The 25,846-nt window shown below is 37.0% G+C and overlaps 5 protein-coding genes across 12 annotated transcripts; all 5 read left to right on the top strand.

Moving 5' to 3' along the window:
- Window positions 1-3,105: 3,105 nt before the first annotated feature.
- LOC117636124 (heptahelical transmembrane protein 1) lies at window positions 3,106-5,422 on the top strand. 4 transcript variants are annotated; one of them, XM_034370594.1, is made up of 4 exons: window positions 3,106-3,665; window positions 3,839-3,931; window positions 4,340-4,388; window positions 4,509-5,422. In XM_034370594.1, exons 1-4 carry the CDS (start codon window positions 3,331-3,333, stop codon window positions 5,163-5,165), a joined length of 1,134 nt encoding a protein of 377 aa, XP_034226485.1. In that variant the 5' UTR covers window positions 3,106-3,330; the 3' UTR covers window positions 5,166-5,422. The 4 variants fall into 4 exon arrangements, with proteins under 4 accessions (XP_034226485.1, XP_034226484.1, XP_034226483.1 ...); XM_034370593.1 differs by having other exon boundaries at window positions 4,494-5,422; XM_034370592.1 differs by having other exon boundaries at window positions 4,461-5,422.
- Window positions 5,423-7,482: 2,060 nt separating this feature from the next.
- LOC117635542 (probable glycosyltransferase At3g42180) lies at window positions 7,483-8,901 on the top strand. Its single transcript, XM_034369846.1, has 3 exons — window positions 7,483-7,625; window positions 7,751-8,114; window positions 8,221-8,901. The coding sequence occupies exons 2-3, from the start codon at window positions 7,764-7,766 to the stop codon at window positions 8,899-8,901; spliced, it is 1,032 nt and encodes a 343-aa protein (XP_034225737.1). The 5' UTR covers window positions 7,483-7,625; window positions 7,751-7,763.
- A 1,928-nt stretch (window positions 8,902-10,829) lies between these two features.
- On the top strand, window positions 10,830-12,261 carry LOC117635579 (probable glycosyltransferase At3g42180). The gene is made up of 3 exons (XM_034369883.1): window positions 10,830-10,935; window positions 11,075-11,439; window positions 11,599-12,261. The coding sequence occupies exons 2-3, from the start codon at window positions 11,089-11,091 to the stop codon at window positions 12,259-12,261; spliced, it is 1,014 nt and encodes a 337-aa protein (XP_034225774.1). The 5' UTR covers window positions 10,830-10,935; window positions 11,075-11,088.
- Window positions 12,262-13,240: 979 nt separating this feature from the next.
- On the top strand, window positions 13,241-16,003 carry LOC117634296 (probable glycosyltransferase At5g20260). Its single transcript, XM_034368341.1, has 4 exons — window positions 13,241-13,320; window positions 13,421-13,575; window positions 14,585-14,939; window positions 15,131-16,003. Exons 2-4 carry the CDS (start codon window positions 13,424-13,426, stop codon window positions 15,791-15,793), a joined length of 1,170 nt encoding a protein of 389 aa, XP_034224232.1. The 5' UTR covers window positions 13,241-13,320; window positions 13,421-13,423; the 3' UTR covers window positions 15,794-16,003.
- Window positions 16,004-16,434: 431 nt separating this feature from the next.
- LOC117634295 (N-alpha-acetyltransferase 35, NatC auxiliary subunit) lies at window positions 16,435-24,030 on the top strand. 5 transcript variants are annotated; one of them, XM_034368337.1, is made up of 16 exons: window positions 16,448-16,824; window positions 17,473-17,540; window positions 17,919-18,074; window positions 18,289-18,456; window positions 18,807-18,957; window positions 19,248-19,327; window positions 19,459-19,731; window positions 19,809-19,952; window positions 20,360-20,494; window positions 20,789-20,887; window positions 21,522-21,578; window positions 22,281-22,485; window positions 22,662-22,780; window positions 23,049-23,117; window positions 23,410-23,508; window positions 23,588-24,030. In XM_034368337.1, exons 1-16 carry the CDS (start codon window positions 16,701-16,703, stop codon window positions 23,825-23,827), a joined length of 2,187 nt encoding a protein of 728 aa, XP_034224228.1. In that variant the 5' UTR covers window positions 16,448-16,700; the 3' UTR covers window positions 23,828-24,030. The 5 variants fall into 5 exon arrangements, 4 of the variants coding, with proteins under 4 accessions (XP_034224231.1, XP_034224230.1, XP_034224228.1 ...); XR_004586762.1 differs by lacking the exon at window positions 23,588-24,030 and having other exon boundaries at window positions 16,437-16,824; window positions 22,281-22,469; window positions 23,410-23,457; XM_034368338.1 differs by lacking the exon at window positions 19,809-19,952.
- Window positions 24,031-25,846: the final 1,816 nt, after the last annotated feature.

Raw genomic sequence — 25,846 nt, 5'->3', positions numbered from 1 at the left:
TTTTGCTTGCTTAATTGCTCATGTCACCTGTGCGGTGCGCTCGCTATTCTGTTCCTAAATCAGCAAGAGCAGCGGTGGTGGACGGGGTCTGCTCTTTTAGTACACGTGGCAGCAGGCCATAATTAAAGCTACACAGAAGGGCACGTGTCCAGGAATCACAGATCACTGTACATCATTTACGTAAACGCAACGTCCTAACTTGCAGTTATTCCCGATCGAGAATATGTCACATCATAAGAAAAGGGCATTAAAGTCTAAACAACAATATAAACCAAAATTTCCTTTTGGTCCCTTTCCTAGAGATTCGATAAATTGGAACGATATAAACCGAATTTCCATAATACATTTATAATTATATATATATATATATTTAAACTACAAATTAGGAACATGATCATGGGAGTTGGATTTTGAAGGTGAGGTGAGATGGAGGTGTAAAAAGTTGGATTCAAATTATTTTCTTCTTCTTAATCTAGTGTAAGAATTCAGTCAGAAATAGGACAAATTTTGCTTTTAAAGTGAGTTGAGGGCAATGAATGATTAACTAACAAGCAGTCCAATAGTAATCAACTTCTTTTCTACCTTCTCGACCCTTCTCCCTGCTTCTCCATTCTTCTCCTTTCTTCGTGGTCTCTCTTCTCTACAACCTCCTTTGGTTCTAGGGATTTTTACCTGGAATCAATTCCTTCGGTTAATAAACCGGGCGATTTTCTTCTCCGTCATGTTATAGAGATATTTTCCTCTTCAATTTTATGATGGGTTTTGTTTATCCTCATTTTTGTGATGGGTTTTGGTTATTCCCAAGACAAGCTTTTAAAATCCTTTTTGCTGAGAAGGTAGAGTTGCTAGATTTTAATGGATATTTCATACTGGGTGCTGGGAGATCATGTGGGATGCTGGAGGTGCTATGACATTCTTTAGCCAAGTGGATGTTGAGCGGTAAGGCCCTTTCACTTTTGGTGCTTTTGGTTCTCTGTTCATGTAGAATCAGTTTTTCTCATGGTCTCTATGTAGCACTGGTGCTGTAAAAGGTTTTCTTGATCCTCTATCTATCAACTTTGAGTGAGCTGAGTTTGAATTTGTAATAGTTATTAATCATTGTCTTGCTGGATTTATTTCTTGATTTATTGTATGCAAGAATCTCCAATCTGAGGTGTGTTAGGGGCGGAGGTGTTCTTAGGCTTGCAAGGGCCTTGGCCCTCCCAAAATTCTGAAATAGTATATATATTGCCTTGCATTGTACAACTTAGACAATATATATATATATATATATATATTAAATTAATGCTTGTGGCCCCCCACAATAAAGAGAAAGAGGGATTTACATTTTCCCCTCCAACTAAAAGACTCTTTTCTTAACAATATGACAAACTTACTCATAGATTCTACCAATATAATTTAAAAAAATAAAAAAAACAGCCAATCAAAATTTTCTTTCACAAGTATATTTAAGAAAATAGGAAATTAAAGATAATTGGTTATTTATTTATGTACAAGCTTAACATTGGAAAAGAAATCAATCTTAAATCCTAATATATTGACCCCTCCACACATAAAATCCTGACTCCCTCATTGATTCTTGTACATCTTTTGTATTTACCCATTTATTTAGGGGTGGGCATCGGGACCGGAAAACCGGAATACCGAACCGAACCGGTGAAAAAAAACCGGAAAAAAACCGGTTGACCAAAAAAGTCAACAAACCGGACCAAAACCGGACCGAACCGGTTCCAACCGGTTCTGGTTCCGATTTTACATCTTTCCGCACCGGACCGGACCGAACCGGACCGGTCATATATTTTATATTTTATATTTTTACAAATTTTTAAAATCTAATGCCATATTTTAACTTTTATAATCACTAATTTTCCAAGTTCAACTTCAAAAAATTTCTATATGTATGAATTGGATTATTTGTTCATTTTTAAGCTAAAAAAATAAGTTATTTATTATAATTTTTTTAAAAAAAAATAAAAAAATAATTTTTTTTTCAAAAAAAATTAAATTAATAATCCGGTTCAAAATCGGAACCGGTCAGAACCGAACCGGCCGGTTTTTGAAATTTTTTTTGCCTAAACCGAACCGAACCGGACCGGTTAAATAATACCGGTTTCGATTCCGGTTTGAGGTGTGAACCGGACCAAACCGGACCGCGCCCACCCCTACATTTATTAATGAAATTCTGCTTGTTCAAAATAAATATATAATAAATAAATTTGAAAAAAAAAAAAAAAAAAAGCGGTCCAATAGTAGGCCACCTGTGTCTCCTCTCAAACCTAAGTCTGAAAATTAGAATTCTTTTCCCAACAGAAAGCCTTACAAAAGGAAAATCCAAACTAAATAGAACATTCTTCTCAAGCTGATATTTTGAGAAATAGTTGGCTAACCAAAATTATCTTATGGGGATTTTTTTTTTTCGTTACATTTGGAGGAAAGAAACTCTGGGGTTTCGATCTTGAGTGCCAAGCAAGGGGAAGAGGACCACAAGAGAATCACTGTGATAACCCCACTCGACATCTTATGAGGATTTAAGTCCCTGTAAAAATAGTAAATATTTCAAATATTAATATATTCCTTGGACCTTACATATATGTATAATTGACAATCCATCCACAGTTAAGGAAGTATGGAGGTAATTGTTGCATAAATTAAAAAAAACCAATGGAATATTGAGATGAATCAATGCATGCATGCAATGGCAAATGCTTCAAAAGCCATGCATTATGAAAAGTGGGTTTTCCATTATTCAAAAATAAAATGAATGATCACATCACATCACATCACAGGGTCGTAATGAAAATATAGTTAACCAATTAATACTGATGATCTTGATAATGTTATAGAGAAGAGACTCTTCCCCCACCAGGGAGAGGGGGCAAAGGGAAACGAAAGACGTACGTGATGATCCATATTAACATTAAAACAATTTAGGTACGGAGCTCAACCAACCAACCAGTGCTATACCTATAGGCTATAAGATATATAGCTGCAACAAATGAAAATGATGACAAGGAAGGAAGGAAGGAGGGTGCTCTTTCTTTTCTTTAAATCCATATATATATATATATATATATATGTTATTAATGTTGTGGTTGGTTGGTTGGTGCAGTTGTACAACCTCCAACTGCACTAAATAGCCCCGCCCCTATTATCCCATTTCCCTTCTCCTCCTTCAACCATAAACTCTGTCTCCTTCCCTCTATCTATCTATCTATAAACCCAACCCAACCCAATCAATCTTCATCTCTCTCTCTCTCTCTCTCTCTCTCTCTCTGAAGCGAAGGCTCTCCCTCCACACCCCTTCCTTGTGAATATTTTGTGCGGAGGACAATGAGTCCCATGGAAGGAGGAGCTCTTGCCAAGAAGAGAAAACCAACAACAACAATGGATCATCAAACCTCCTCCTCCTCGGCATCAGTTGATAATAATTATTTTAATGTTTCTCATAATCATGTCACCGACAACAAGAAGAATAAGAAGAAGAAGAAGAAGAAGAAGAGAAACAAGGCCAAACCCAAACGGTACAGCTTGATGTCGTATTGGGAGTTGCCGGAGTACATGAAAGACAATGAGTTCATACTCAATTACTACAGAGCCAATTGGCCTCTCCCTCAAGCTCTCTTTAGCGTTTTCCGTTGGCATAACGAAACTCTCAACGTTTGGACGTACGTAATTTCCTTAACATTATTTCAAATTAAGTTTGTTCATTGTTTGATTGATTCATTTCTTTAATTCGCTTTTAATTCTTTGATGATTTTGGATTTTGGTTGATGGGTTTTCTTCTTTAGTTTCTTTGAATTGTTTATATCTATTTTATTTTATTTTATATTATTTGCAGGCATTTGATTGGATTTGTTCTGTTTTTGGGTTTGACTATGGTGAATTTGTTGCGAGTGCCTCAGGTAGCGGATCTCCTCGGCTTTTTTGCCAGGTTTGTTGAGGCTTTCTTTCTTTGCCCTTTCTATTTATTTTATTTTTGTGTGGGGAAATTTGAATTTGTTATTCGTATCTGATATGAGATTTTATTAGAATCGCATATAGCTAGAATACTGACTCTTAAAATTATATATAGAGATTTAGCTAATTTGAAATATTTATTTTCCTGGATGAAATCATTATTTTCTGTTAATTATAGATAGTTTACTAGCTACTTCCATTTTCATTAATTAATTGCAATTTGCAACCATGCATGAATACATAACATTCCATCCATTTTAATTTCAAAACTGCAAATTTCTCTACGAAGAAAGCAGATGTTGCTAGCTAGGAAACCCTCAGTTAGCATGCATGCATGATGCATATCAGATTCTCATATAACTATTATATATGTTTGATGCAGGTCCACCCCTATTAGTGCAGTTACAAATGTTTCCCGTAATTTCATTTCGGTAATTAACCTCAACTTATTCTAAGTTGTAATATTAGTAACCCTTCTCATATTAATACTAGAAATTTAGCAGGGGATCATGACAACAAATCTTATTGAATTGAAGCAAATGACATCTCAGGAAATGGAAATTGCAGCAGCTGGTCATGAAATGAGTGGCGTGGCATATTGGCCTTTTTATGTGTTCCTAGGAGGCTCTATGTTCTGCCTTTTCTCGAGCAGCATTTGTCACCTCTTTTCATGTCACTCTCACCCCTTGAACCTCCTGCTGCTGCGCATCGATTATGCCGGCATCACCATGATGATCATCACCTCATTTTTCCCTCCAATTTACTACATCTTCCAATGTGACCCGCGCTGGCAATTCATCTACCTTGGTGGCATCACAATCATGGGGGTTTTCACCATCATAACACTGCTCTCTCCCAAGCTTTCAAGCGGCAAATTTCGCACGTTTCGAGCCTTGCTGTTTGCATCCATGGGGTTGTTTGGGATTGTGCCTGCAGTCCATGCCAGCATTGTGAACTGGGGGAACCCGCGGCGCAACGCCACTCTAGTTTATGAGGCTGCCATGGCATTTTTCTATTTGACAGGGACTGGATTTTATATCACTCGGATTCCAGAGAGATGGAGGCCCGGATGGTTTGACATAGCAGGGCACAGCCATCAGATTTTTCATGTTTTGGTGGTGTTGGGTGCCTTGGCGCATTATGCTGCCATTCTTGTAATGCTAGACTGGCGAAACACTTTTGGCTGTGACAATAACAACGCTACGTGATATAACTGAGCAAAAGCTTCAATTTTCTTTTCGGATAATTTTTTTGCGGTAGGTTGATCAGCTTGAGCCTGTGCTTTATTTATATTGACGGGTAGGGGGATTATGTTGATTTTGTAATGAGTAAGAGAGAGCTTGGCCTCGGAAGAGAATTAGAGGCTGTCATTTTATATTTGTTTTTAGAAGAATTCCAGGATAAGGAAAATAGGTTCAAATTTGTTTTCTATTATTTTATTTATTTATTAAAAAAATTATCGCAATTGTATGAACAATATTTAATTATTATTTGTTGAATGATTATAAAATGGTAACATGAAGACAAAAATTAGAATATATATATATATGTGTATATATACAGAAATTCTCCTATGCGAACATCCAAACGTTATTATCATGTGGACGCCATTTATTTTGTACTATCCTTTTGCTTTCTTGCCTGTTTATAATAGCATCCGTACGATAACAACGTGCGGACATCTGGATAAAAGAATAACTATATATATATTATATATATATATATATGTGTGTGTGTTGAGGAGCAGAGCATGAAGCTGCGGAATTGCCTTCAGTTAGGAAATATGACATGATTCTCATACAAGGGTTCAGTTACAACATACATCTTGCATGAGATGGCGATAGGAACACAATTCTCCCTACGCACGTTTCTATATAGAATAGAAGCCCAAACAAGGCCCTAAAGCTAGCAAGGGTATATATGCAAATCATTTATCAATTACCAATGTCATTGTGATAGTTTTATACATTGACCAAAGTTACTATGACACCCAAACAAATCAAGTTTTGATATTAACCGATGTGCATGTGTGGATGGATGTCAGTCGTTAATGAAAACTTCATCAATAATTACTCACGTGCACGTAAACGACTGTTTTTAGCACATATCAAAATTAAAAAGAAGGGATTAATCGGCTTAGTTATTAGCAGTCTTCATACTTTAATTTATGAGCTTAAGGTAATCTATTCCTATGTGAAAATATATTCGGTGGATGAGTAAGTTATACCTAATAAACGTAGTCCTGGTATACATATGAATCTAACAGCTTCCAAGGTATCAGTGAGATTGTATATTTTTATATGTTTTTTAGAGCATTGATCGATCGATCTGGTTGGACCTTTAACAGCACATTACTTTGAATGCAATCAAAAAGCAGCAGCGTCGAGAACTAATTAAATTGTGATCCAAAAAATTCACTTCCTGATATATTGGGATCAATTATAGCATGAGTTATATAATATAAAAGAAATTAATTAAAAATAATAGACCGATGAGTATGACTATGGCTAACTCGATATCATACCTTTGGGATCAGAGTTTAGTGAGAGCTATATGCAATCTCATCTGTTGTCACTGTTATTTCGTTACACATAAGGGCGGGCACAACATTTTCCAAGTCAATTATTTTATAACAAGCATGCATTTCCCAGGTAAAGCTGCCACAAGCCTTCCTTTAATGATTTTATTTTTATGTCAAAACATGATCCTGTTTTTCCTATTCCTAAACATATATAAATTAAATATTATTATTTACATATGCCCTGCCCAGATGATCATACCCAGTCACCAGCTCGCCCTCTCTCAACGATCACTTGTTAATTCTTATAGACACATCGATCTCTGCTTAGATTTAATACGTAGGAAGCTAAATGTAAAAGGTTGTGCTAATCGGCCTGAGTGAATGCTAATTGGACGCATCTCTTTGTCTTACCTTGGGCTATACTTCTCTGGATTCTGCAAGGATTTGCTCTCTAAAAGCTGCTATAGCTACATTTCTATGTCATAAGCCCTCTTCTCTTTCTTTCTTTTTTTTAAGGACCGTCTTTGGCTTTGTTTGTTCCGTCTTTTCCTTGTGTCTTAGTGCAACCAAAAAAATTATAGTGAAAGGTTTTGCGTAGATTCATATACAAGTAGAAAAGTGATAAATTAGTTGCCATGACTTCTACTGCAGGAGCCTTCCGCTTCCCCACTGTAGCTTTTTTGTTAGTTACGTTGTTGTTTCTTCTTTTCTTCTTCCTAAGCTTTTCGCCTTTCTCTGGAAACCATCTCATTATTCCCCTCATTTCCTCTTTCACTGCTTTTTTCAATCCGAAAGAGAGCAACTACACAGCCCCACCCCACGTTTCTTTAGATGGGTTACTCACAAAGTCCATGTATCGAAGGAGGAGTGGACACAAGGTTAGTGCATGTGGATGGCACCAAAATGAGCAATTAAACTAAGCTTGGCAAAAGAATTGTTTTTGGTAAGTTAATTTTTAATTTAATTCATCCAACTTTTTGGTGTTGTGTGATCAGAATAAGACTAGTTTGGAGAGAATTGAAGAAGATTTAGCACAAGCTCGAGCAGCGATTCGTGAAGCAATTCAGTCCAGGAACTATAAATCAGAGAGAACAGAGACTTTTATCCCAAGAGGGAGCATTTACAAAAACCCTTATGCTTTTCACCAGTTGAGTATTGCTGACTCATTGTTATATATTGGAAAAACAAATCAGCATTTTCATTTCATGATCAAGAGGTTTCCTTATAAAGGATTTGTTTGGTGATAAAAATTGTGATATTGTCACTGATCAGGAGTCACATAGAGATGAGGAAGAGGTTCAAGGTTTGGTCGTACAAGGAAGGAGAGCTACCATTAGTACATATTGGTCCAATGACGAACATCTACGGCATTGAAGGGCATTTCATAGATGAAATAGAGAGGGAGGAGAGCCCGTTCAGAGCTACACATCCTGATCGAGCACACACATTTTTCCTGCCCTTCAGTGTAGCCAACATCGTTGAATATGTTTACTTGCCTATCACCCAAAAACAAGACTATTATCGTGATCGTCTGCAACGGATTGTGGTGGACTACATTGGCGTTGTGGCACGGAAATATCCCTACTGGAACAGAAGCCATGGTGCTGACCATTTTATGGCTTCATGTCACGATTGGGTATGTTAGTTAATTGCTTCATTTCTAGCCTTCAAGAAAGAAAACAAATGTTTTGTTTGAATTGATCAGAAATATCTTGTTTTCAAATAACTATTTCATCATTCAGGGACCCGAGATTTCAGTAGGGCAGCCTGAGGTTTTCAAGAACTTTATTAGAGTTCTTTGCAACGCTAACACCTCTGAAGGATTCCAGCCAAGAAGAGATGTCCCATTACCTGAAATTTATGTGCCCTCTAGAAAGCTTGGCCCCCCATATTTGGGTCAGCCCCCAAACAACCGTCCAATTCTAGCCTTCTTTGCAGGCAGAGTCCATGGATCCATTCGACCTATCTTGCTGGATAATTGGAAGGACAAAGATGATGAAGTTCAAGTCCATGAGAAGCTTCCCTTAGACCAAAACTACACCAAACTAATGGGGCAGAGCAAGTATTGCTTGTGTCCTAGTGGGTTTGAAGTGGCAAGCCCAAGAGTGGTGGAGGCATTTTATGCAGGGTGTGTGCCGGTTTTAATTTCTGACAATTATACATTGCCCTTCAGTGATGTCCTTAATTGGAGCCAATTTTCAATACAAATTCCTGTTGCTAAGATACCAGAAATTAAGACCATCTTACAGGGAATTCCGTATGAAAAATATTTGAGGATGCAGAAGAGGGTGTCTAAAGTTAAGAGGCATTTTGTGCTGAATAGGCCGTCTCAGCCATTTGACGTGATTCACATGGTGCTTCACTCTGTATGGTTGAGACGACTAAACTCTAAGCTTGACACTATACATGATCATAATTCATAAACATCAGCTCTTGTAATCTATTACCCCTTGTTTTTATCTGAGTCCAGTATTGCTTAGATGTAACAGGTTGGCACCAAACCAATAACCAATAAGCCACAAGCTAGTTAGCGAGGCTCAGAAGCTATTAATTTTGTTATTATTTTCCCCTCTCAAACGCCATATTAAAAGCAAAAACAGGATTTGAGTTGAGTATATAAATAAAACCAACCCCATTTCTCATTTGAGTATTATCTTCCAGGTCAAGTTACAGTTTCATTAAGAGATATTTAGTGATATACCCATTTCTAGCACTAATATTATAAATAAACCATACACAATTGAATTCCTATAAACAAATCCAAAAAAAACCCAAAAAATGATAGCTAGCCTTATTGAATTTAATATTGATTATTAAATTACTTTGATGCCCTATTGAGTGCTTTGGGTATTTTTATGAGATTTTGGGGTTGGGCTTGTTTTAAGAAATTGATGGCAGTTTTGTAATTTATAAGAAGTTAAAAGCTTTTTTGTTATGTTGTAAATGGGCTTTGGGTGTGTTTCTAAAGTCCATTTTATATAGGGTATTTTTATAATTTGGACCCCCATATTGGGTATAATAGTGAATCTCCCTTTAATTAATCGGCTTTTAAGTCCACTGATCATCAGCTGTATATTATAGTCAAATAATCGGCTTAAGTCAACATCATCACCTGTATGACTATGCATGAATGTGTAGGTTATGTATAAACCCAGCACCCTCATTATGTATTCTGCAGTTTCCTAGGTAAACCATTAGATTTAGATTACAGATATTATATCCATCTCTCTCTCTCTCTCTCTCTCTCTCTCTCTCTCTCTCTCAGGCCAAATGGTTGGACTTTTAACAGCATATTACTTTCAGTTCAATCAAAAAGCAGCAGCTTCAAGAAGTCTGTGATCCAAGAAATTCACTTCGACCTCATTGGTATTGCCCTCACGTACAAAGCTCAAAGCTGATAAATGAATGAATTTGACTAACTCTCAGGTATATTAATATACCTTTGGGATTAGAGTTTGGTCGATTCCCAAGGGTACAAACTTCACCATAGAATTGGATGACTAGCTACCCTCCCTCAGTTCAAGACCAAGAGATTTACTTTGTCAAATATATTATGAGCCCCGAGCCTTAGACAAAGGGTTCACTTTCTATTCATTACAATTTATATGGCCACGATTTTTCCTCCGAATGTTGTGTCATATCTCATATGCATGGCAAAATGCTAATAATTCCTCTGATAACTTGCCAGATACTCATCATCAAATTTTTAGTAATACTAATATATATATATATCGATATCTGTAGCAATCTTCCATGTTCAATTATTTTGCATTAACATCAATGCGATCGACGATCGATTTTTTTTCCACCTAAAGCGCTAAGAAGTAAGAATCTTTTTACAAGTCAAAAAATGCAGCTCTGCAGGTCCTTAAATAAGCCCAGATGATCATCCATCTTCTTCCTCACCGAGTCACAGACTTACCCTCACCTCTTATCTTAAGGAAATGGTGAATTAAAGACCAGAAGTGAAGCCATGACTTCAGCTTTATTCCGCTGCTCCACACTTTTTTCGCTAATTACTTTGTTTTTTCTTCTTTTCTTCCTTCTAACCTTTTCACCCTTATTGTTTACTGAAAACCATCTCAATATTCCTTTTGTTTCCTCTTTCAATACCACTACACCTTTCAATCTAACAAAGACCAACCACACAACCTCGCCCCACGTTTTTCTGGATGAATTAATTCTCACAAACTCCATGTATCAAAGGAGACACAAGGCTAGTGCTACCAAAGTAAGCAATACTAGAGCTAGTTAGTTTCTTCATATGTACGTAGAAGCTTTTGGTAAATTAATGAAGTTGACTAATACTAGCTTTTAGTGTATTTAATCTCGTTACCAGGGCAGGACTAGTTTGGAGAAAATTGAAGAAGATTTGGCCAAAGCACGAGCAGCGATCCTTGAAGCAATTCGGTTTAAAAAGTACACATCGGAGAAAACAGAGACTTTTGTCCCAAGAGGAACCATTTACAAAAACCCATATGCTTTTCACCAGTTGAGTTTTAAGCTTCTGTATAATTAAGTATTCTTTTGACCAAGAGTACGTAGGCTAGTTTTCTTATAATTAAGGTCTTAAATAATTGTGATGTGCTTGCTGCAGGAGCCACATAGAGATGGTCAAGAGGTTCAAGGTGTGGAGCTATAAGGAAGGAGAGCAACCGCTGGTGCATTTTGGTCCAGTGAACAACATATATGGCATCGAAGGACAATTCATTGATGAAATAGAGAGGGAGGAGAGCCCCTTTAGGGCTACACATCCTGATGAGGCACACACATTTTTCCTGCCAGTCAGTGTGGCCAATATTGTTCACTATGTTTACATGCCTATCACCCGAAAACAAGACTACTATCGCGATCGCCTGCAACGGGTTGTGATGGACTACATTGGGGTGGTAGCAAATAAATATCCCTACTGGAACAGAAGCAATGGTGCTGACCATTTCATGGCTTCATGTCACGATTGGGTATGTATTAGTTCCCATCAATTGTCTAAGTCTTTCTTCTTCTTTTTTCTTTTGGAAAACATAACAAAAACCAAATTAAGTGTTAAGGGAACGTACTTGTTTGACATGAATATTCAAAATTTCATACTTCTAAAACAAGTATAATATTTCATAATTCAGGCACCGGAGGTTTCAGTTGGGAAGCCTGAGCTTTTCACGAATTTTATTAGAGTGCTTTGCAATGCCAACACCTCCGAAGGATTCCAACCCAAAAGAGATGTCTCGCTTCCTGAAATTTACTTGCCCTATGGAAGGCTTGGCCCACCCTCTTTGGGTCAGGCTCCAAACAACCGCCCAATTCTAGCATTCTTTGCGGGTCGGGTTCACGGACCCATTCGACCCATGCTGCTCGATTATTGGAAGGGCAAAGACGATGAAGTTCAAGTCCATGAGAAGCTTCCCAAGGACCTAAACTACACCAAATTAATGGGCCAGAGCAAGTATTGTTTATGTCCAAGTGGATTTGAAGTGGCAAGCCCAAGAGTGGTGGAGGCATTTTATGCAGGGTGTGTGCCGGTTTTAATTTCCGACAATTATACATTACCCTTCAGCGATGTCCTCAATTGGAGCCAATTTTCAGTACAAATTCCTGTCGCTAGGATACCAGAAATTAAGACCATCCTACAATCAATTCCATATGAAAAATATCTGAAAATGCAAAAGAGGGTGTCAAGAGTTCATCGGCATTTTGTGCTAAACAGGCCGTCTAAGCCATTTGACGTGATTCATATGGTGCTTCATTCAGTGTGGTTGAGACGACTTGACTCTAAACTCGAAATATAATCAAGTTCTCATTGTACCCATGTGTGTGAATTTTCCCATCTCCTTCCTTTTTTTGTGTGATGTAAAATGTGGCCAACAATAAAAATGTGGCCAATAGGATGACTTGCAACTCTATAATTAAGTCTTATTTTGGATCATGTTGTTGTCCCCTCTCAACTCCATAAGCTGCCTCATACAACCACTTAAAGTTGATGCAGTTACACACTGATGATGAATTAATGCAGTTCGCAGTCTATATAAAAAAAGGAAAGGCAAATAACTTACACAAAATAATTGTATAGGTTACATACACATTAAACCAATCTGTTTCTTGTGAAGGCATGACTCATGAGTGATGAGTTGGCCACTTATTCCTTTTTTCCATATATAATATCTCAACTTCTTTCCATGTGCGAAACGAGAAAACACTATTATCCTCCTCCTTTCTCCTTAAAACCAATATTTCAATGTATTAAATATCCAGATTCTCCTTCTTCTTCCATTGATTTGCCAAGATTTGAATGAAAATATTACCATATATCACCAGCCTCGACGTACCAAATTTTGCATACCATAACCGTAGCCCGTAGGTAGGAGGGTCCCTCACATACATTACATGTACATTGGTTTGTGACGACAAACACTCACCAAATTGTGACTTTAGAGGTTTACGTATGCTTTGATTTCATATTTATCACCCCACCGTATGCCAAATACAATGCTCCTTCTCCTCCCTTCTCCTCCTTCAAACAAGTGAGAAAGAAAGCAAAAGCCATGGCAGAATTTGGCTCTGCTTGGCAAACTGTGACTGTAACTCTACCCGCTCTGTTTCTCTTTTGGTTTTTTCTCTTTTATTTATCTCCACTGAACCAAACCAGCATTACCAATATTATTTTCTCATATCCTACTCCTATTTCCCACATAAAAACCATCCATGACACCCCGCCACCCATTTCATCGTCATCACCACCACCACCATCACCATCACCATCACCGTCACCAACGTTGTTATCGCCGTCATATTCATTGACGGAGAATGACACAAGTAGTCTCATTGAAGGGGAAGAAAAGCCTAAAAAAGTGAGTGTATACATATTTGTTTATGCCATGAATACATGTATTTTTTATTTTGACTATGTATATGTGATCGATTTTATTATTTTGTTTCATGTCTGAGTAGAAAATGAGTAATTTGGAGAGAATTGAAGCAGATTTGGCTAGAGCACGAGATGCGATTCGTAAAGCAGTTCAGGCAAAGAATCATTCCAAGGGAAATGATGATGAAGGGTTCATTCCAACAGGATCCATCTACAGAAATGCACATTCTTTTCATCAGTTAAGTTTCACATATATGTTTTCCTTCGTTCCTGTCAGTTTCTTTCTTGTCTAAACAGAGGTTTTTCTTTTGAACTCAATTATTTTTTTCTCCCGGGTTTTGACTTTTGATGACTTTCCCGACTGAGAGGGTAATGGGAAATTTAGTGTCTATATTAAACAAAATCTGGGACATTTAATGTTAATCGATTTATTATGAATACGAAAATGCTAACTTATAACATGGTGATTAGAAATGACAATATAATCAAAAAATATCACTACACTATAAGGGTGTAGTGTGTCACCTTAACACAACATTCAAGTGGTATCATAGCAAAAGCAAATAGAGTGCTACAACATTTAATCGGAATGGACTCCATAAAGTGAGTTGTCACGAAAAAAATTCGCACCTTAAAACTTTCCATAATTTTTCAAATAAAATTCTTGATTTATGGTTAATGCATATATGGAATTAAAATCTTCCAAAATCAGCGTTTACCAATTTTTGTTCCAATTTACCATTTCTGTTGTCCTTAATGATTCAGCATTATTTAAGTATAGTAATTGCTAGAGAGTAGAGTTTATATATCGAGAAATTTTAACTGTGAGAGAATGCCAAGGGACAAGCTTTTTGAACCTTAATTTGGCTGCCGCTAATTTCATCCTTGTCGATTTCTCTACTCAATTTATCATTAATTCATATCGAGAAATTTTAACCGTGAGAGAATGCCAAGGGACAAGCTTTTTGAACCTTAATTTAGCTGCCGCTAATTTCATCCTTGTCAATTTCTCTACTCAATTCATATCATTAATTAATTGGATTCAAATTACTAAGCCTATTTTGTCGATCCATTGCCTTGATTTCATACCATGCAGGTTTTGAATTTTGTAGCACTAAAATTTGTGCACCTTTATTAATCCATTTTCTTGTGTATATGTGACATGCTTGAATTTGGGTTAGCAAGCACAAATATGTTATTTACCAAAATAAATAAATAAATTGTGGTTATGTATGATGATGGATCAGGAGCCACGTAGAGATGGAGAAAAGATTGAAGGTGTGGATTTACAGGGAAGGAGAGCCTCCCTTGGTCCACGACGGGCCGTTGAACAACATCTACGGCATCGAAGGGCAGTTCATCGACGAGATGGAGAGCGGCAAGAGCCGCTTCATGGCTCGTCATCCTGATGAGGCCAACCTGTTCCTCATCCCTATCAGTGTGGTCAACATCGTCAACACTCTTTACAATCCTCTTGTCACTTACTCCCGTGATCAGCTACAAAGGGTGGTTTTGGATTATATTGGCATTATATCTGAAAGATACCCTTACTGGAATAGAAGCCAAGGTGCTGACCATTTCTTAGTTTCTTGCCATGATTGGGTATGCCTCCTTTTATATGTTTAGTTTCCAAGCTTTTAAATAAAACTATTCGCAACATCTTTACACCGAGAGATAATCAACAAGGTGATTATAATGCAACAAGGTTTTGTTTTGTCTTCTATTATGCAAATCACTATCTAAATACTACAATTGATCACTCATCATGACTAGTGGTTAGTTTAAAATTTCAGGCACCGGACATTTCAGAAGCGAACCCTAAGCTCTACGACAAGTTCATAAGAGTTTTATGCAATGCCAATACCTCGGAAGGGTTTAAGCCCCAAAGAGATGTCTCAATTCCAGAAATCAACATACCCTATGGAAAACTTGGTCCAACCCCACAGCGTGCAAGCCCTGATAAGCGCTCCATCCTCGCCTTCTTCGCTGGCGGTGCTCACGGTAACATAAGGCATATCTTGCTCGAGCATTGGAAAGACAAAGACAACGAAGTGCAAGTGCATGAGTACCTTGACAAGAAGAAAAATTACTTCAAGTTAATGGGGAAGAGCAAGTTTTGCTTGTGCCCAAGTGGGTATGAAGTGGCAAGTCCAAGGGTGGTCACAGCAATTTCTGTGGGGTGTGTCCCTGTCCTCATTTCTGACTACTATGCATTGCCCTTTAGTGATGTTCTTGATTGGACCAAATTTTCCGTGTACATTCCATCAGAAAAAATACCAGAAATCAAGACAATTTTGAAAGGAATTTCCCCAAAAAGGTATTTGAAACTGCAAAAGAGGGTGACAGAGGTGCACAGGCATTTCATGATTCATCGACCAGCTCAACCTTATGATATGATCCACATGTTGCTTCACTCGGTTTGGCTGAGAAGGCTTGATGTTTTGCTGCCATCTTGATTTCTCATGTCCATTGCTTGGATCACATCGGACCAGACACTAGTGTACTATATATTCTTCCCATTGTCATAGCAATAGGGTTTACATATGATTCTTTTTTAGGTGTGTTTCTTCAATTACCTATTATGAACTTGAAATGAGTGGGCGCCTGTCACATACACATTGAATTGAACCAAAAGGAAAAAGAAGAAGAAGAAGAATGCAATTATATTGGAGACTATTTTCAATTTTTAATTTCAATTAATTATTAGTTAGTTAGGGTCTGAAATGAAGGTACACTGTTGAAAATGTAGTTACATACTCACATGCATATACGACACAATAATCGTGACAAAATACATGACAAATGGATATTTATCATGTATAATTGACTATTTTTGACTATTAAAGATAAAATATTATAACAGTCATAAATCGTCATTCACTGGATAGCAAGCGACTGACCTTAGCAAAATCCTTAATAACAAACACCAAAGTGGCGCTTAATGTTAAGTGTTTCTACTATTTTTAATTTAAGAATTAAAATGAAATTTAAGATTGAGTTGAAAAACTATTGCTATACTTGAAAATGTACAAGGATTTCACCCTAACGTGAAAATGAAAAAAGAAGAAGAAGAGGATTTCCCTTTAATTTTTCTTATTGCTTAAATAAAAATTGAAAGGAAATCCAATGAAATCATACCAAGACCAGATCCGACCCATTTGATGCCCTAAACACCCTCACCAGTCCACACTGATTGACGCGCACGCTGTTCGTTGTTGTTGTACTTGTCAAGGCAGGCAAGTGGGCAGCAACCGAGCAAAGCACCCACCTTTGCTAAAAGATCACACACACAACGCTACCCAGCAAGCAGCAATACAGGAGACTGATATTCCAAAGCTTCCGCAGCGAAAAGCATCTACGACGATGGCCGGGACGAGTGCACAGGAAGCTACAGTGGACCTCCCCTTACCCGAACGCACTCCCATTCCTTCCGGCGATCACACTGTCTGGGCTGACGTGTCACCCCTTCTCGACGCCGCCTGCAAAGGTCAGTGGTTTTCCCCTTGTTGCCCTATGCTTCAATTTCAACTTCTCAGCGACTCTGTTCGGTTTCCGAGAAACTGAAAGAAAATGAAAGCAGGGAAAGGGGATGAGAATCTATTGCTTTTTATGTTTTCATATGACAAATGTTATTGGACATCGGAATTCATTGTAAACAAATAAACAGATTAAGGAAGCGAGCCTAGTAGTTTAATCACATATTCTATATCTATACAAAACATACATACCATATCCGTTCTTCTTGTAAGTGCCTGTGGCTAATCAAAAGCCGTGGTTATTCTCCATTAGTTGAAAACGTTGAATGATGCTCTGTTCATTTTACTGTTGGAATGGTTCTGTATTGCTAGGTTGTTTGGACGACTAAGGCTTGAGTTGTTGGTTTTTGTTGGAAGTGAACTGTGGACTTTGTAAATCCCTATTGCTTCATTTTATAATTGCTGAGATTGGTACAAATGAAACTTATCAAATATGTTTAGCAAACTCTGCATAGTATATAGTAAATATAACATCAAAATCAATATAAGCTGTGTGTGTATTATAATGCTGTTTGGGTTTAGAACTTGATTGCCATTCTATCCTATTCTTGGCTTCTCATTCTTCATTTTTTTTTTCTTTTGATGACCTTTGGTCACAGATCTTCAAGATGGGATGCTCATTCATGGAGATAATTTCAATCTTTTTGCTGCGATGTCTGCTTTAGAGGTAAGACGTTGTCTGCACCTTTTTTTAAAATTGTTATTAGTACATTCAAAATTGCTGTGTCTTAAACTGAATAGTTCACACAGCATTTGGTTTATGATCATTCAATAACTTGTTGAAAAGAAAAATCNTACTCAGTAAAATGTATTTTTTTCTTCATTCGTTTGCTGTTATGCTCAGCCTAAATCCCTATTTGTTGGATGCGACCTTTGTTATTCATTTGACATGGGTGATTCACCGTCGACAGCATTAATAATCAAAGAGTTGCACAATTTTTCTGTCAACCTAACCTATGCTATATTGGTTTTGTGTTCTATTTTTTCTAATTTTGTTTTTCAAGTACTTGCGTGGTTAACACTTGATGTTTGTGTTCCTTATTAGATAATGGACCCAAAGATGGATTCTGGTATGATTTGTAAATATTACTCTGTTGATGAAGCAATTGAGAATGGTGCTGCTCCAGTTCCTATTAGCTTTGACAAAACGATTGATGTACAATGCAATATTGATATCATGGACCATCTTCTAGCCTGTGAGGTATCTGCTGGATAACTCCCTTTATTGCTCTAATTAGATCTTTTCTCTTACAATCTTAATTTTTTTTTTTTCCCATTATCGGCTTAAACATATTCCTGATATTTGTTTTTAACACTAAAATTTGCAGTTGAAGTGATCTATCTTATAAGTTTTTGTCTCTGTACTACAGTCTTTCCTTTCTTTATGTTTTTATATCTAACTTTTTGAATGGCAGGCAACATGGCACAAGGGTCATTCATTGGCACAAACTGTCTTCTCTTGCATCTATCTTCTCAGGCCTGATAGGACATCTTCACATCCCTTACTGCATTCTTATTGCAGAGTCATACGAGCAACCTGCAAGACTGTCATTTCAGTTGTCTCGGATGCACGGACTCATGAAGTAAAGTATTCCAACAGCTCTTTTGGCCTACGCTGTTTCAGTATTTCCATAAATTTGTAGTAATTTATCTTTTCCCTAGTTTCAGTCTTTATGATCAATTCTTACTGCTCCCAGGATTGAGTCAGGCAGGAGAAATTAAGAAAATAAATCAATGAGTTATACTCGTAAATGATTGTTATCCTCCGAGTAAATTATAGCACACATCTGGATGACAATACAGTGCATTTTTGTCTACTTGCAAGATTGTGTCAACTGCATGTATAGACATATAAGTCCTAGTTTCTAAGTAGTATCTTGCAGTGAACAAATGCTTGTATATGCAAATTTCATCAAATTTGTCTCATTGGCAGGAAGAAGACCTTTTTATAATGACATATGGTCTTCCTTTGAATGGGGATGGAGATGAAAAGTGCTTGTCAATGCTAAAGGCTGTTGAAGAAACAATTTCCCGCCAATTACGTGCCTGTAAAGCCCCATCATCGAAAACCAGAGTGTTAGAAGGTATATCTGTTAACTTTCGTATTAATATCAATCTTCATGTAAAATATTAAGTGAAACAGATATGTGAAGAAAACAAAGGCAGTGTATATCAATTTTCTTCTTTCATTTTAATTCCTTGTTCGATCAATTTTAGTTTAAATTAGTAATTGGCTTTCCTACCTTATACCTTTGATACCCAGAGTAGGTTTACTTTGTGTATCTACATAGCTTTTGCCACCTTTCAGACTGCATGTATGTTTATACATTTTACAATATTATGCTTGGTTCATATACTAGCTTTTTTGCTGCAGACTTGGTGCCACTACAAAATAATGTTGAATTTGAGGAAGGCTACTGCAAAGCTTTGTTATGCCGCTTACGCTTTCGTAAGGTCTTACCCTGTGTTTGTTTATCTTATATGCATCTGCATCATCTGTGAGCACATATCCATGCATTTGAAAATAATTGCCCCATATTCTAAAAGTTCAATAAAAAAGATATCTTTTGTTCATCTTCTTTCAGCATTTTTACCATGTTCTTACATCTATGAGGCGGCCTCAAGGGAGAGGTTTGGAGTTGGCAAGAAAACATATAGCCTCCTGCATATCAGAATTGAAATGCATTCTTAACTCATCTGAGTTCCTCAGATCTAGTACTCTTGTAACTCATGAAGGCAGTATAGAAGACAAAACTACTGCTTCTGGCCGTCAACCAATTGGATTTGATGCTAGTTTAAACTGTAGGTTATCTGCCCCAACTCCACCACGTGCGATTAAAATTCTTAGTTGGAAAAAGGTGAGCATTAAATAATTACTACAGTTCTGGTAATTTACTTCCACTATTATAACGTTCTTTTTGTTTTGTTATACCAGGCTGTTGAATATTTTATGAAACTTCTGCAAGATCTGGATGTTATATGTTCCTACCCATTAGACCCATCTTTAGAAAGTGTTTTGCACTTTGTGGTTGAGTTTCAAAAATCTCAGCCTGATTTAGTAGCAAGGGCTCATCTTCAGGTCGGTTTCCAATGTTTCGTTTGTTTCTACTTCAATTGTTCTTCCAGTGGCTGGTATGATGACTTTATGGTATTTAGTATTTAATAGTCCATGTTAGCTACATTACCCTACAGCAGATCCTTCTTTGTGCTATTGCTATGTTGAACTAATTGCCGAGAGAAATTAGTTCTTTAGGTTAAACAATGTGTCTGGGTAACACAGCTTTGCATGCATTTATAACCTTAGGCCTATGGTCCTACTATTGTTTCATTTTCTAGTTTATTCCCGCACTATGCGCTGCTGGAGCTGGAAGTATTTCTTGATTTTGTTAATTTGTTTTCTCCAGAGTCCAAACTTTGGATTAGATACTTACTGCTACAGTTATGTCAAAATATTTATGAATTATTGACCTGAAAACTTTTGAACAGCGTTTGCTGGTTCAAGACGGGAAACTCTATGGCCGGGATCCTGTCTTTGCTGTAATTACCAGAGCTGCAGCATTACGTGATAACACACGGAACCATGATATTCAGAAAAAGGAATCTATTGTTCAATTGGGACAGGTGATGTGAATTATTATCTTTGGAATTATTATACTTGTCTGTTTAGTTTTACTTTTGGGTGATGATAGTTCCTAAGTATGTTCCATATTCTATGAAACTATTCAATTTGTGTACTTAGATCGGGGATCAAGGGATATGATCAATGAAAGCTCTTGCATGACAATTTTTTTTCCTTTTTGAATTTCACTGAATCTTGGATTCATGTGTGCGCCAGAAGATAGCAGAACTCAAGTGAGACTGTTTCACTGGCACTGGGTGCTTCATCTAATATGTGTAATATTTTGTGTAATGCAGTTAGTAATCAATTTGCTAAAAATTTTATGTACAAATGGCGCATGGCAAAGGCGTAAGCTTGGAAAGATTTTACAAGATTGGCGTGTTGTTTACGTACAGGTATGCCACATTATCTTAAAAGCTCATTTATTACGTTTTCTTCCTTTTCAAACTCTTTCAGTTGTTCGAGGCCTCAGAAGGTTTTATGTTTCTGAAGAGAACATCTTATGAAGCACATATATCTTGCTCTATCATTGTCTAATGTTTTCTGGGCTTACTATGAGGTAGATGGTTTAGGGCTGAGTGATCCTAAACCTGACCCTTTTCTCTTAATGCAGATATTTAATTAAGTTATTGTCATAACAAGATCTTCAAGATTACCCATCAGACCCCTGTTTTCTCCCAACTGTTAGTTAAGATTATATACCAAACTACTTTATAAGGAAAGTGCCAATGCATGTTTCTTTTCCCTTTTTTTTCTTACTTTTTTGTCTGTATTTTGGGAAGTATGAGTTCAAACTTAAACGAAAAAAGGATGAAAACTGTGATTCTGTTTATCACTCTACACATTGTCCAATTTGATTGGTGATAGAATTTGGCATGGATAATGTATTTACGTTTTTCAAATGTTGATTTTATAGCTACTCATTGTCCAATGTGATTCTGTTTATCACTCTACACATTGACCAATTTGATTGGCGATGGAATTTGGCATGGATAATGTGTTTACGTTTTTCAAATGTTGATTTTATAGCTAGAGATGGCCTTTAGAAAGGAGTTTGGAGAAAAAGCAAACATTTCAAATGATGAGGTATGTTGCTCTCTGAGAGGATTACTTTAATATTATTCCCATTAGCTTACTTGGTTTATCAATCATCAATTGCACTTGGAGGCATTCAGTTTCTATGTACGTATATTTTTGTTCTTTAAGAATCAGGGAAACTTAGTAAGTTTATCCTTTGTTTTTCTTTGGAATTTGACCAGTTGTATATCTACATTTTTAGGGAAACATTTATCTGGTTAATTGTTAAAGGAAATATGCCATACATAAAGTTTGAGCATTTCACATCAATGTGACTTGGATTAAACAAGGAATGCGAATTCTAGAACAACACTGAACAAATGACTAGAGTGTTTGATCATAAGAGACCTATCAAGCAACATGATAGTTTCTGTGAATGTACTTTATTGCCTACTAGGCTTTAGTGAATCCAGTGTTGGCAATTAGGTAAAATCTGTATTAGATTACTCAGTTGAAGGGGGCATCTCAGTGTCTTAATTTCCTTTTTTTTTTTTTTTTTTTTTGGAAATGTAAGCGGCTGATGATATCATCATTCACTTGACAAAAGGCCATGCCAGTGTTGATTAAATTATCTCTACCTGTATTCAGCAATGATCACATCTTTTTTGTGGTTAAAATTTCCTTCGTTTTTCTTTTGCTAAACATAGTGAAACCTTAACTCAAAGACCAGTAAAATTTATGCTTATCGGAGTTTGCTTTGGAATTTTACAGAATGTTGGCGTGAAGCTATTCCAACACATCCTTGTTTGGGTGGAGGAGCAAACATATTGGATAGCTTTTCGATTTCTCATTTTAGGCTTTGAATTGGAGCTCTATTCGGAGAGTGAATACTGCATGGTATATTGGTATATCTATGTTGTCCTAATCAAGCTTGCAGAGAAAACAAATCTCAAGACGGTGGTGAGCAATGGCAGTGGTAAATATGCTAATATTCTGTAACTTATTTCAATTGCGAGGCAGCTATTCGTAAGGAGGCTTTCGGATTAGTCAATTGTCTGAATTTTCTTATACATTTACATGCACTATGGCTGTCCAAAATTATTTTACTGAGCGTATGGCACCATTTGATGCCTCTATGTTTCTGTTGATCAGGTAAACGTAGGGGAAAGAAGAAAAGGGATTCTGTTAAAGATGTGGCACGAGATTACCAGATTCCGCCTTCAGTCTTGTTTCTTCAGTGCCAAATATGCCTTGCTGAAGGGCTTACAATGGTAATTTTGCTTTAGTTTCTGAATTATGAGGTGAAGAATGACCACTTCCATTTGAGATGACTGCAGAGATAGGTCCCTTTGCGCCTCTGCTGGTGCTAAGAAATTTTATGTTGGACCGTATTTGTAGGCATCCAAGTCTTGTTGTTTCAAATCAACCAGGATATTTTTATACTGTGAATGTCAGGACAGATCCTGTCCATTCATAGCATAAAATTTTGCTTCAACATTCTCACCTCAAATCCGCAGTTAATGAATCCCATCTTTTCAGATGCTTGCTGCTTTGAGGAATGACTGCATGATGGCACAAAATCCAAGCCCTTTTAATACTGAGCATGAGGTATAGCATTAATATTCCTACTATATTTATTTATTTATATATTTTTCTTAACCTTTGAGTTAACTGATGGTAAATTTCAGTTTTATCCTCTCATATAAGCATGACATGCAAAAAGAGGTATCCTTGTCTTGCCTGAAATGCATTTTGGGAGCTATTTTAGGAGACACTCTTTCTGCTTAATGAATTCAAGAGTTTACAAAAGTTGTTGACGATTTATGTTTTGGATGACATCTCCCCTTTGCGTTCTCACCAGGTTTAACTCTTTTTCTTTTTCTTTTTTAAATTCCTGCAGAGATTTATTCAGCACTTTGAACTCCTACAAAAAGCTTGCATTCCTGATCATGTCTCGTTCCCTCTGTTTATGGAATCAACAACCCGTGCTCGTTTATCCGTGAGTGAATTTTCTGTTAGCACACACTAGGTGTTTAGCACACTCGGGTAGGCTTACTGTTATCTCTTCCTTTGCGCAGAACCTAGTTATGTATGATTACTTCAAGGATGCCCAGAGGATCACAAAGGAGGTTAAAGGTAGTTTTTCCAGTGACCCAGAAAAATTGGCCGAACTAAGAAGGCTAGAGCAAGTAGCCGAGCACAATAGCATTGCCTTAAACGTGATTTCCCGAGCAGGAGCCCTTGACCCCTCACTGAAGGTTTCTTTCGAGTTCAACCACCATCCTTGCTTTGCAACGGCTGTTGTTAAGAGATGTTGAAGGTGCTTTTCACTGATCTGTACCAATTTTGAAAGAGTCCCAGAAAAGCAGAATTCAGAGGCATAGTCTTTGTAGCATACATAGCACATGTAACAGCGATTTATAAAGGTTTTCCGTCAACTATTCATTTCATTAATTTGTAATTGCAATGAATAAGGAATAAAACCACCCTGTTTATGTGAGATTTGGTTCCTTGCCCCTTTTCTTTTTCTCGTTGCTTTTTGGATAAAGAAAAAAGGAGGAGACGACAATGCCATGCTTTAACTTTGAATTTGATGGATGAGTCGGTCTGATAGATAAAGTCCATCATAACATATTTAATTTGGGTCCAACAAACACCTTAAGCAATCTCATTCAACTTTCATCTTCAACTTTTTTACTAGGACCAATCTGTGTTGTGCTCCGCTTGCATTTCTCTTTTGTTTCTTCTTATATTATAGCAATGATCGAGTCTTTATACACCTCTGAATTCGCAACAGTAGCAACAGTAGTTGAGGAGAGAGAAACCCACCACACCACACCACACCTTCGTTTGGGTTTACAAATCCCTCCATTTTATGGATTTCCAATGCCTGTGGAGAATACAAATTTAAAATAATTTTCTCTTCCTAAAAAGTCTTTAAGAGGTTCTCTTTTTGACCTTAGTGAATTTGGAATGGGTCTATGTCTATGCACCCCAGGAAACAAAACCTTCCAATTGTCCAGAACGTGGTATTTATTTTTTTGAACTTTTTGTTGGCATTCAGAACATGGTTTTAAAAACTTCTGAAAAATGGTATCTTTCCTTTGGGTCAGTCAGTCTCTGTCATTCTTTTATTTTGTATCCTTAATTTCTTATTGTTAATTCAGAGTTTGGAGGGTGCGATCGTCTTTTTATTAAGTGGCATTAGGAAATAGGAAGGTGTCATTCATTCATATGGCTTGTTCAGGAAATTAGAATCTGTGGCTGGCAAATGGGTTTGTCTTGCTTATTTCTCTGATAATTATTAGTGGCGGAATAGCAGTAGCCTAGAATAAAAATCATAAAAACGACATAAATGGTTTACTTAACATAAAACCCCAAACATTTTATGTCAAGTTAAAATGGGCTTTACTAATAGACTAGTGGTCTTAATTATGTGGCATTATAATAGTATGTGTGTATGAGAAATTTCTTGCATGTAGTTCGATGATACAGAAAAAACATAAAACCCCAACATTTTGGAGAACAGAAATGCATTATTTAGGTGGTTTGGAGATTGAGATATGAAAATGAATGGAGAATGAATGAAATGAAGGCTTGAGATGTGTCCTTTGCGTGGGCCTGAAATTAACCTCCCTCAACCAAAGAGAAGAGACTAGAGAGAGAGAGATTGAGAGCGATGTCTAACACGGCAAATTGTTGTTTTCATATGGTATGGCACCGCCTCTGCACCAAACCAACGGCTTCTTAATAAACGTGATGACTTTATGCCATAGTTTTGGTTTCTTTGGGTTCAAAATGGTAAATGTTGTTGGTGAGGTAAAGCTAAACAAGCTTGTCTGACCGACCACGATGAGCATCAAATTTGGAATCCTGAGTGTAAGTGTAAAAGGACGGGTTCACTCTCTGCCAACTGACCTAACCAACGTCCGGTCGTTATTGAAATAATAAATTACGTAACTAGAAGAGCGAGAGAGTTCCAACTATTTGGCAGCCTGTTTTCTACTGTGAAATAAATACATTTGCAGCAGGAGACACTCTTGTCCTGCTCTGACATGAAAAATGAAAATAAAGATTACTGAATAGAAACAAAAGGAAAAGAATCATGGGCAATATGGCTGGAAATTTAATATTTGCATGTGATCTGGATGAAGAAGATGATTGCTAGCTTTAAAGAATGAGAAGTTGTTGCTAATAATGGAAAAGGCCCACACAATTAAATGATAATTGAAAAGCTTGGGTGTCTGTTAGTTGGAGAAATTAGCTATAAGCTAGGCTGGCTGGCTCTAATTGTTATTCTTGTTTCTAAGCAACATCCCCTTTCTCTTTCTCTCTCT

This window comes from Prunus dulcis, chromosome 7, assembly GCF_902201215.1.
Source record: "Prunus dulcis chromosome 7, ALMONDv2, whole genome shotgun sequence".
Classification (NCBI taxonomy): Eukaryota; Viridiplantae; Streptophyta; class Magnoliopsida; order Rosales; family Rosaceae; genus Prunus; species Prunus dulcis.
The sequence above is the reverse complement of the archived record's forward strand: the minus strand, read 5'-3'. Positions and strand labels throughout refer to the sequence as shown.